At 36.3% G+C, this 12,245-nt stretch overlaps 1 protein-coding gene across 2 annotated transcripts in view; it reads left to right on the forward strand.

Annotated features, from left to right (window-relative positions):
- Positions 1–12,245, forward strand: part of Spg20 (spastic paraplegia 20 (Troyer syndrome)) — a 28,310-nt gene that overhangs the window by 504 nt on the left and 15,561 nt on the right. The window contains exons 2-4 of one of the 2 annotated variants that reach the window (XM_005387685.2): positions 2,727–3,535; positions 7,087–7,284; positions 9,154–9,321. In XM_005387685.2, the coding sequence (XP_005387742.1) occupies positions 2,729–3,535; positions 7,087–7,284; positions 9,154–9,321 (1,173 nt within the window). In that variant the 5' untranslated portion in view covers positions 2,727–2,728. The remainder of the gene's footprint in view (positions 1–2,726; positions 3,536–7,086; positions 7,285–9,153; positions 9,322–12,245) is intronic. The other variant, XM_005387686.2, reaches the window with a different exon arrangement.

Consider the following 12,245-nt stretch of genomic DNA (forward strand, 5'->3'; position numbering starts at 1 on the left):
GGGGCAGGTGGGCGGCGGCGGCTGCTCCGGCGGGCGGCCCGGGCCGAGACCCAGGGGAAGGCGGGCAGGCTGTTGAAGGGCCGGTGCGAGAGCTGAGCCACGGGCTTTCCTGGAGGGGAGCCATTCCAAGGGACAGTTGGAGGAGTTCCTACTCGGGGTCCCCGTATTCGAGGCCCTCGCCCTCCCCGCCTTGCCTCCCGGCCTGTGCGGGGATGCAGCGTCCCCGCCGGCAGCGCTCGCGGCCCCGAAAACAGCCCGTGACTCCCCTGCCCCCAGCGCTTACAGCTTCGCGAAGGGGCAGCAGCCGGGCTCTTTGCAAAGAGGCGCACAACCCGCCGCAGTCGGAGACTAGCGAGCGTGTGGTTTTACTCTTTCGAGTACTTTCGTTAATGTTTACCAGGGACGGCGCGCTCCGGAGGACTCCCTCTGGCCGCGTTCCGTGCGCAAAGTTGGTTTTGGACCCGCACTGTTACCGTGTGGCTGTGGGGCTGCCCGGTTTCCCGCACACTGAGGGATTGCGCTGTAGTCTCTGGCCGGTCCTCGAGGATTGGTTTATCGAGTTAAAACTTAGTGGATTGGCGTTCAGTATTGTTGTTACCTCGAAAGAATGACCTCGTCTTTAAGAAATTAAGGGGTTTTTTTGAAGTTGATGAAAGAGAAAGGCAATAGAATAGGGCCGGTTCGAAATGGAGCTACCTCCTAATGCGTTCTCTTGTATAATTGATTTAACATGGTGGTCTCATAGGACCTGTTCGAACTTGGTACTGTGTGATACCAGCTTTACTTCTCACCTGCAGCACTTGCTCAGACATCGTTTCCCCAGTCGACCTGAATGTGGTTGGACACTCCAGAGGACGTTGCATACGGATATTAGGAGAGAAAACAACTCCTATTAGCACCCCCCCCCCGTCCTCCACATCAATATGAGAAATAAGTGTTTCTTGAGATTTGTTACTGTAATAATAATGGAGTACTGTACATTTCAGTATCTGTAAAAGATAAAAATCAAGTGATCTTTCAAAAACACGCAGGTATTTGAGATGATGAACACGTTAGTTAGCTTGATGTAATCATTCCACATTGTATTAAAACTGAAAATATACCATCATTTTGCACACCATAAGTATATACAACTAATATATAATTTAAATAATAAGTAAATTTATAGTGGGAAACCCTGTCTTCATAAATGGCCAAGTGGGCAGGGACAGGCATTACAGTAACTTCTACTGGCTCTAACAAGATAGGTGCTGCATTATTATTGCTATTTTTTATTTAGTTATTTTTTTTACTAGTACTGGGATTGTACTCAGGGTCCTCACACGGAGCTGTTTCCCCTGCTCTTCTATATTTTGAGTCAGGTTATTGCTAACCGAAGCTGCCAGGCTAGGTTCAAACTTGCAGTCCTGCTTCCACCTCCCAGATTACGCGATTACGATCGTGGGTCACTCAAGCCCGACCTAAATGCTGTTAGAGCCTACTTGTGTTGTTGCCTGTTAAGTGTAATTATTTACTACTTTTCACATTTTTGTGGACTTGAACTAAGTTGCCAAGTTTTTAATTAAAATTTTTAACGTTGCTTGTATCTTTTAAAATATAAACCTACATATGGTTATGTTTGAAGTGGCTTTTACTTTTTTGATAAGAATGTGTAAATGATACAACTTAAGTACACCATTTTTATCTGGAAACAGGTTCTGGTTTCTGATTTGGCTATTATAGTGATTTTTTTTTTTTTTTTTTTTTTTTTTTTTTTTTTTTTGGCATGTATATGTGTGTAGTGCTCCTAGTTCTGTACTTGCAAATGGGTCGTTGAGTGAGTGGGTTAATACTTAGCTGTAGCAGAAATGGTGAGCCTTCCAAAATGGCTGTGCCATTTTTCAGCTTCCACCAGCACAGTATGAATTGCAGTTGTTTAACACTGGTCAGTCTAGGTTGATTGAGTGACTGAGTGATTGATTTTTGGTATCAGGAATTGAACCCAGAGCCTCGTGCTTGCCAGGCAAGCACTGTGCCGCTGAGCTATATCCCTGACTCACTCTAGATTTTAGCTATCTAATACATACATAGTTTGAATCATTATGAATTTTAGTTTCATTTTCCGGAAGGAATAATATTTATTCTTTTTTGGAAAAGTACCTATTAATGTCTTTTTCTCATTAAGAGAAATTGTTATGCCTTTTTCAGAGTCTTTTAAAAGTCATTTTTTTTTAGTAGGACTTTGCCAGGAAATTAAAGCTAACTGCTCATACCTGCTACCATTAGTGATGGTCAGATAATGTTGACGTTCCCTCTAGTTTTTTCTCATTTCTGTCTTCTACAATATACGATTCCACTCATTTTTTTATTAGCTAGATATTATCTGGATTTATAGTATAATGAATTTTAGAATGAGACCCTTTGTCTTAACCCTAAAATTGATATATGATAGGGGAATATATATTAGAAGAAACCAGCACAAAACTCACTTAATGTTTCTCATTTACTTTCTTGTTTTTAAATTAGCAAGATTTTTAGGGCCAGCCAAGAGCATTTACCCATTGGTCAACTGCATTTTGAGTGCTTTCTGTGTCAGAACTAAAATTAAGCTTAGGAAACATAATAGTGAACAAGACAGAGACAAGATTTCTGTCTTCTTGAAGTATAATGAGGTAGGAAAGATGAATAGTAAATAACCAATCAAATAGCTGAACAGGTAATTACAGATAATATTTCCTATTTTGCAGAAATGGAGCAAGCACCACAAAATGGAGAACCTGCAGAAATTAAGATTATCAGGGAAGCATACAAAAATGCCTTTTTATTTGTTAATAAAGGTTTGAATACAGATGAATTAGGGCAGAAGGAAGAAGCAAAGAACTACTATAAGCAAGGAATAGGACACCTGCTCAGGGGAATCAGCATTATATCAACGGAGCCTCAACACACAGGCCCTGAATGGGAATCTGCTAGACAGATGCAACAGAAAATGAAAGAAACACTACAGAATGTACGCGCCAGGTTAGAAATTCTAGAGAAAGGTCTTGCCACTTCCCTACGAAATGATCTTCAGGAAGTACCCAAGTTGTATCCAGAATTTCCACCGAAAGACATGTGTGAAAAGTCGCCAGGGCCTCAGTCCTGTAATTCACCTCCTCAGCATACTGAAATAAATAACACTACAGCTGCAAGTTCAGGATCCATTGCTGCACCATCTTCTCCAGCCTTACCATCTCCAAGCTGTCCATCAGAAGCTCCTCCTGCTTATACTCCTCAGGCTGCGGAGGGTCACTACACTGTGTCTTATGGAACTGATTCTGGTGAAATTTCATCAGTTGGAGAAGATTTCTATAGGAGCCATTCTCAGCCACCTCCTCTTGAGACCTTAGGGATGGATGCAGATGAATTGATTCTGATACCAAATGGAGTACAGATCTTTTTTGTAAATCCTGCCGGGGAGGTTAGTGCACCTTCATATCCTGGCTACCTTCGAATTGTCAGGTTCTTGGATAATTCTCTTGATACAGTTCTAAATCGCCCTCCTGGATTTCTTCAGGTAAGCCAAAGGAAAAAGTAAACATAATTTCAAATATATGTAGAAAGTATTGTTTTTATTTGTTAATGTTTGTAATGTGTCCAGGATAGTAAGTACAAAAAGATAATGATAGGTTTTACTTCCTTTTAAAATATACATCATGAAATTTATGAGCTCTGAACATCCATGTTTGTATTTAGCTTTGGTTTTTAAGCTATACAATCTTGTTTTGATATTAAAACTGTGATAATGGGACCTCAGGGAAATCAAAGAACTCATCCTTGAGTTTTTATTTCTTCGTCTGAAGAAGAAACCTACTAATTTTCTTCTCTTTTTTTCTTTTTCTTATAAAGAAAAGAGAGTAGTAAATGAGAAAAACAAAAAAAGAACAATAGCGACATACCAGCATCACAAACATAAACAAACCAAAGCAAGAACATTTAAAGTGATACAGGTTTTAAGACAAAATAATATGAATTAACAGTGGTTGTTATATTACATATTGTTATCTTCAGCTACATTGCTCAGATTACCAGATCTAACAGTGGAAGATTGTTCAAATCATTAAAGAGAATAAGAAAATAATTATTAGATAAAACATTAAAGATAATACAGAGTTTCACTAGACAAGATGGTAGGAGTTCACCATGGTAGTTCCATTGCATGTTGTGACCTTCAAATCAGTTGCTCACATTACCAAATATAAGTATGAAAAATTGGTCAGAACATGAAAAATTTTAAGCATTAACTATTCCTTTCAGTGTACCATCAGATGTCAGCAATACAGGTATGCAGCTCTTCATATATACATTTATATTTTGCCTTCTTTCTTTTTTCTTCTTTCCCTCATCCCAGGCTTTCCTTCCTTTGAGCAATTTCTTTCCCTTTCCTGTCATCTCTTGTACGTTTTGAGCTTTACTTATTCTTTCAGGTTCCTATACCAGGGAGACAATATGATGTTTACACATGTGGGTCTGATGTATTTCACTTACGAGTATGGTCTCTAGTTGCATCCATTTACCTACAAAAGCCTCAAGTTTATCTTTTTTAATAGCTGAGTAATACTCCATTGTATAAAAATACTACATGCTTTTTATCCATTCCTCAGTGGATGGGCGTTTGGGTTGTTTCCAAGATTTAGCTATACCAAACTATGCTGCTATAAACACGGGTGCACATACATCGTTGTGGTATGATGTTTTTAATTCTTCTGGGACAATACCCAGAAGGGGAATAGCTGGGTTAAATGGGAAAACCTACTAAGTTTAGTTTCAGAGGATTTATGTCATTCATGTGGATATACTGTATAACTGTAAATAGTATCCACAAGTATTGTCAAATCTCAGTTGAGGATCTGAACTGGGAATAGAACTGTGTGTAGTGCACTGGTAGCAATCTGGAGCAATTTTCTCTTCCCTGGGGACATTTGAAAAAGCCTGAAGAAATTTTGTGGTTGTTACAAGTAGCATGTGCTTGCTACTGACATAGTTGGTAGAAACCAAGGATGTTGCTAAACATTTACACAGATCAGCCTGTCATCAGCAAAAAGATAGAAAAGGTCAGCTTAAAATCAGCCTGCTGAGGCACACATGCCAAAGATTTGCAACCACTGGCAGAGACTGATCCTAAATAATGGTTGATGTCAGTTCATTGGTACAGATTTAATGAGATACTCTGAAGTTAATAGTTCAGTAACAATTTGGTATTAAAAGGTTGATTGTAGATACAGGGAAATGGATCTTTATGGGTCTTGTATATACTACTAGCACTTGTATGTACTACTGATTCTGTAACAAAAGACTCTGCATTAAATAGAGATCACTGAGCAAATAGGTACTTTTACCCAAAGTGTAGATACTGCTTAGTTATAGTGCTAGTTATCTATATTCATTCTTTCTTATGGTGTACTCTAATCTCAATTTTTATATAACTTTTAGATAGAGTCAATTTGAAAATTACTTAGAGGAAGCTAGATTACTAGAAATACGTGAAAGAGATCTTTTGGGGGTTTATTCAAAGGAAGGATTTGTTATTTGGGCAGGAAATATATTGTGAATACTACTAAGTTATTTTAGAGATGCAGCCTTAAAGTTAAAAGGTGTGGAATTGTTGATTGGGGTCAGGGAGGGGTACAGATAAAAGCTTAATATATGATGATCTGGTAATAGTGCTGTATTGAAACAATGGAATTTAAAATCTTTCAGTCCTCAGCAACTGAAGGTATAGGAAGTGAATGACAGAAATACTATACTTGGTTATATGAGCTCAGCCACTGATTTGTTGAACAAAAATTTATCCTGCCTTAGAGCTTTGAATTTGTTAACTTTTTCATGTATCCTCTTTAGATCCTAAATGAAAAGTAAAATGGCATGCAAAGTTTAGTTTGGTTCTTTAGCAGACTCTTATTTACGTATATTCAAGTACAGCATGTCCTATAAAGGAGTTACCATGTGTATTTACTGAATATTTGTATCCTAAAAAATATATAACCAACCTACTTGTACAAATTGGATATGATTTATTATGTTGCAGACGTCAGTATTGGTCTGTTTAGGAAATGAGAACAAGATTATTTGGCTTTCAGTAGGCAGAGTTGGAATTTTAAGATTTCAAAAACCTGTTTTCCTTCAGTTTTAGTTTTAATGTGCTTTTTAGACCTGTTAAATCTGTAGTCACTTCATATAGAACTTGGGCACAAGATTACCTTCTTAAAGTGAAATTGGGAGAAACCAGCCTATGGTCAAAGGAGCTCACAGTCTGTAATAATCTATCCTACAAAAGGTCTATAAAGTTTTCTCTGTGTGGATGTGTAGCTGGGGATCAAATCTAGGGTCCTGTACTTGTTAGGCAAGTGCTTATCATTGAGCTACCTTCCACGCACTAAGCATTTTGGGATTCTTTTGGAGAAGATTTGAGGATATTCCAGTTCAATCAAGGCAATCAAGATAGAGGAAAGTTTAAAGAAATCGTGGAATAATAAATAAAAACCTTTCCCATGCTGTAGTCATTTTAGAAAAACCTTTACAATTTTTTGATCAAATCTATATTCCTGGAATAGTATTACTAACATTATTGGTTTCTTAATACTTCTATTATTTTGTTTCATAGTAAATTCCATTTAAACGATGACTGATTTAAAGTTGAATTTTCTAATACATATTAAAATACATAATTACTCAAATTTTGAAAGTTCATGCATTATCTGACACCATTTCACATACCATAGATGACTTTCTTATTATACTTTGGATGGCAGTTTTATTGTAACCTGTCTGAAGTTTGCCTATTATAAAAGACAGAGTAGCTTTTCAAAATGAAAAGAGAATCTGTGAAGGAAAAATACTTCGAAGATGCTTATTAGGCAGTAGCATTTTGAGCTGTTTTTATTGCAGGAAGATCAGACTAGCAAATGACTCATTTTCAGTGATGATTTCTTGTTATTGATGGTTCTATAAAATCTTAAAAATATATTTCAAACTTTGAGATGTTTATTTTCTAGTATAACAGTTTCACTGAAACAGTGGTGAAGATCTGTTCCTTAAATGATTTTCTTTTGCCTCTAATTTTTTCAGGTTTGTGACTGGTTGTATCCTCTGGTTCCTGATAGATCTCCAGTTCTCAAATGTTCTGTGGGAGCCTACATGTTTCCTGATACAATGTTACAAGCAGCAGGATGCTTTGTGGGTGTGGTCTTATCCTCTGAGCTACCAGAAGATGATAGAGAACTCTTTGAGGATCTATTAAGACAAATGTCTGACCTTCGACTCCAGGTAACTTGTGTCATCATTGTAGGATGCAAATTTACTCTGACATAATTAATTCTACTTTTAAATGAATTGTAATAATCTCTAATGTGATCAAAAGTAGGGGAGTATATAATTTCCTTCTGTATTGTGACTTCTAGAATCAAATTGCCTGAGTGTGAACGCAAACATCCAGTTGATAGCTCTTTCACTTAGCTGTTACTGAACTTCTCTGTTCATTTCCTTATTTTAAAATGGGGATGCAAATGGCAATCTCACTGGGCTGTGTTGCAGATGAATAGGGAGGGGAAAATGGGTTGAAGGGACGAGAAGGGATTGAGAAAAATAGAGAAATCAGAATATATCATGTACAAGTACAAATGCCTTATGCTGAATGTGGTCACCATGTATATCTAAAGTGTACCAATAAACTTAATTATATAAAAAAAGTAACAGTATTAATGCTAACAAGGGATAACGTTCTGTGAATATTGGCTATTGTTTTCACCACTGTTTTACTGCTGAGTTAGAAAGCGGGTTAGTGTAACTAAATCATGAAAAATGGATAATTTTAGCTTTAGCAAGTAGGTTATGGTGAATATTTTAGGGGTATGATTGGCATTTTAGGGACATTTTGGATGAGAGAATTTTGTTTCTTCTCTTGATAAATGATGGCCAAATGGAAAGTGTAATATAAAATCCTTCACATGCTTATCTATTATAAGAAGCTGAAAGATTATTATGAACAGGTTTGTCTAGGATTGAGTGAGGTTGACAGCTTGATAGTATAATCTTTTTTCTTCATTCAGCAGATATATGGAATCCATTATTTAACCAGGGACTGTGTTAAATGGTGGGATAGGAAAAATGAGGACAAAAAAATACAAGGAAAAACACACACCCCAATGGGAAGAGTGAGAACGAGAAAATAAAAGAAAAAACACAGTACACGGTGCACACACATATACATATGCACACACACATGAACTACTATTCTCTGAGAAGAACCTGGTGATCAACAAGCCAGTAATATTTAGAATAGCAGTACACAAGATGGGCATTCATAAGTGGGTAGCCTGTGTGTATTCTTGAGGAGATGTTTATAAAAGCAGGAATGTGTTCGAATGGGTCTGGGTTCATCCTGGCCTTGTAGTTTACTAACTGAATGAAATGGTATGTCTAAGAATTCATGGGCCTACTGTGGAGTTATTTCTTCCTTCAACCCCAGAAGTCCTTGTACTTATGTTGTTGGGTTGGGCTTTAGGAAGGAAATTACGCAGACTTTAGTTTACTCTGTATGTTTTTTTCCTTTCTTCAATTTTATTTTTTGGTTGTATATTATTTTTATATTATATTGTATATTATTTTTAGTTTCCTCTGTTGCTGCAAATCTTCACTATAAACAAAAAATAAATTTTACTTGTTCTTACTTTAAGCATTCTTTCAGTAATATGCACTAGTAAAACATACTCAGTATTAAATGCAGGAAACAGAAACCAAGTCAGCCTTCTAACAGTGCAACATAGACATGAGTTTTATTAATTGACTTTAAATTTTTCTTGGTTGTATGTTATCTAAAATTTGTTAAGTTCAAATGTAGCCACCTCTGATTTCAAGATAACTTACACCACCAACAACTGCTACAAGTTACCTTTTATCTTTTGTCTTTTGAAATATACATTAGGCCATAGGCTGTAGTATAAACCAAAGAACTCAAAGGTTTGGGGTTTGGCAATGAGATACAAATTTTAGGGAAAGAAAAGTGAAAGTAGTCATTTATAGACTGTCAAACACTGACATTTGAACAAGTATTTCCTTAGATCATGGTGTAGTGTAGTGGAGGAAACTTATTTGAGAAAAGTCTATTTGAACTAAGCTTAGTCCTTTACTCTGTAGGCCAACTGGAATAGGGCAGAAGGAGAAAATGAATTTCAAATCCCTGGAAGAACAAGAGTCCCCTCTGACCAAATGAAGGGAGCTTCTGCTAGTGATGTGAGTCAGTTGGACCCTTCATTAGGCCAAGGCAACAAGGAGGTGCATCATAAAGGAAAACATAAGAAAAAGGTAAATAAAGGAGCAATATACTCTCTTCTAATGGTGCCTTTCCCCAATTTTATGTATTCTATTATTGTATCCCCATTCTCTAAAGTATATCATCTTGGACAAAGTCAATAAGTGATCACTGGCAAAAACAGAATCAGTAGTTAATAATTCCCTTTCCGAATAGTTACTTAAACTATTCTAAAAAATGTATTTTGTGTTGGTGTTTCATATTTATACTCATGTGCATACTTTATTTCGTGGTGATCTCTACCTTCCTACACTCACCCAGAGGTTGGGGCTCAGTGTACTACTTTTGCTGGCATTTTTCTTTCCTTAGATTTTCATGGATGAGCAACAGAACTGAAATTTGGTTTCTTAAAATATACTCAGCAGTTTTCTCCTTTATTAATAGGTTGTGCGTATGAAATGTACTCTAAAAGATGAATCTAAATTAGAGTTCAGTAAATAATTACAGTAATACTATAATACGTGGTTCATGAATGCTTCTGTTTGCAAACAGTTCAGTTCGCAACCAAAAGTATTTGGCAAAATTTTGCTTCCCTTTGCAAACTGAACATCAGTGACTGCTATCTTCCCCACACAAATACAAACATACTCTTTACCTCTTCATACCATTTGATTGCTCTCACTAAATTAAAAAAGTGAAGTTCTAATGACATTGAAGAATTTCCAACTATACTGCCAAATAAAAAAGCAAGAACAAACTATATTTTGCATGCCATCATTTTTGTTAATTTTTTTTATTTATATATGAATGAATGTGTACAACACAAAATTTATCTGGAAGGATTGTAAGAATTAATACTGATGTGTCTGCAGTGGGGAACTAGGCGATTTGTAGACAGGAGAGGGAGGTTACATTTTCACAGTGTCCTTTTGTAACTTTTGAATTTGGTTTCTTGTGACCAGCTTTTTAAAATCTTTAAAAATTGAACATACTTCTTAGAATCATTTTGGACTCCCAATATCATAAAGCTCATCAAAAATATTTAACATAAACTAGAGTTGACACTTGGCAAATAGAGTACTCTTGTGATATTCATTAATTCCAAAGATAATAAATATTTACCATAAGGACTATACCTACAAGTAATTCTGAATTACCTATAGTGTGATAATAACAAAATGCTGTTTTCTTCTCCAAATCGTAAAACGAAGTTCATAAACTAAGGTACCACTGTATTGAGTCCTAGTGTATTACTCAATGATACCAGTGTACTGAGTTCTGGAGAGGGCAGCTATATAGTGGAAAAAGGTTGTTTCTTCTCTTTAGGGATTTACTATCTAGTAAGACAATACAAATTAACAAGATTATTTCTACTTAATGTGATCCATAGATAAAGGATAAAGCCTGATTTAATGGATAAATATAGGTAGATGGGTGGCATGGAAAGCAGTGAAGAACCTCCTCGTAGAGTACATTATGGCCAGGATGAGTGTTGAAGGGAAAGAAGAGTTGGCAGTAGAAACAGCAAATTGAAAGAAATCTAGGAGGAAATAATAATACCAAGCCAGTGTATGAAGAAATGAGCATTCTGAATTATTTCTGCTGAAATAAACAATTCATATATTTAATCTGAGCTTTCTGAGTAGCGTGATGAAAACTCCTGCCACCTCCTCTACTTGCCCCCCAAGACACAAATGGTCCCTTTGTCCAGCATATTTATGTTGTGTACACTTAATAGCCATCATGGTTATCAGATGGATTGTCTAGAGTTGTAGCATTTGTCTTCAGATAAGCTTTATTTTAATAAAGGCCCCACAACCCAAGCATGGTGATTCTGGCAATTTGAATTTGCCAAAGAGAAGCCTTAAAAGTAAAAATTCTCAATTTTATAAGGAAAGAAAAATAAACAAAAGCTAAGGTTGCAAACATCTGCAGTAAAAACAAATCTTTAAAATTGTGAAGAAAAGGAAATTTGTGTCAGTTGTGCTAAGGCAAAACATACACTTATAGCTGTTCTGTTTTACTATTAGTGTTGTTAACCTCTTACTGTGCCTAATTTATAAATTGAACTTTATCATATATGTATAGTAAAAAATGTAGTATGTAGGGCTCACTACCAACGCCGGGTTAGGCATCTGTTAGGTGTCTTATAGTGTATACTCTAGAGATGAGGGGGACTACTGTGTCTGGGTGTTTAGTCTTTCTATATTTAGCAGTCTGCTGGATGAAAGTAGTATATGAGAATACCTTAACTTGCATTCGGGGCTGGGGATTTAGCTCAGCGGCAAAAACGCCTGCCTGGCAAGTGCAAGGTCGTGAGTTCGGTTCCCGGTACTGGAGAAAAACCAAAAAAAAAAAAAACTTGCATTGATTTCATTTTGAATGGTGCCAAACATCTGTGCTTAAAGATTCCTTGAATTTTGTTTTCTGTATATCATCTATTTATGTCGTGTGTCCATTTTTATTTTGGAGGTTATTAATCTTTTTATTCTCAGTTTTCAGGAATTCTTTATATATGAGGAATTTTGCCGCATTGTTAAAGACAGAAGTTGCAAATCCTTCACGTAGTTTATCTTTAGATTTTACTTGTGGTTGTTTTTTTTCCCACATAGAAGTTTTTGTCTAATGCATGTATATATATATATACATGTGTATGTATGCATATCTACATATGCAAAATCTCCTGTTTTTAAATTTCAAGTGAAGTCCTTCATATTTCTGTGGGGCACTTTGATTTTTAAATTATAATGTTATGAGGTCTGAGTTAGTTTGTTTCTCAGGTTTTAGAGTGAGTTAGCTTGTCATTAAGATTTTGCCTGTTAGCCCTCCCACAGCAGCTGTTAAATTAGTAAGGTACAGGTATTTCCATGTTCCCCATTTCCATTTCAGTGGAATGGCAGGTGGTTCCATGTTATCTGTTCTTGTTTCATATTAGCTTCTACTTGATCCCTGTCAAAATCAGTTTATTTAGCTGCAT

The sequence above is a fragment of the Chinchilla lanigera genome, unplaced genomic scaffold (assembly GCF_000276665.1).
Source record: "Chinchilla lanigera isolate Chin_1 unplaced genomic scaffold, ChiLan1.0 scaffold00030, whole genome shotgun sequence".
NCBI classification, from domain to species: domain Eukaryota; kingdom Metazoa; phylum Chordata; class Mammalia; order Rodentia; family Chinchillidae; genus Chinchilla; species Chinchilla lanigera.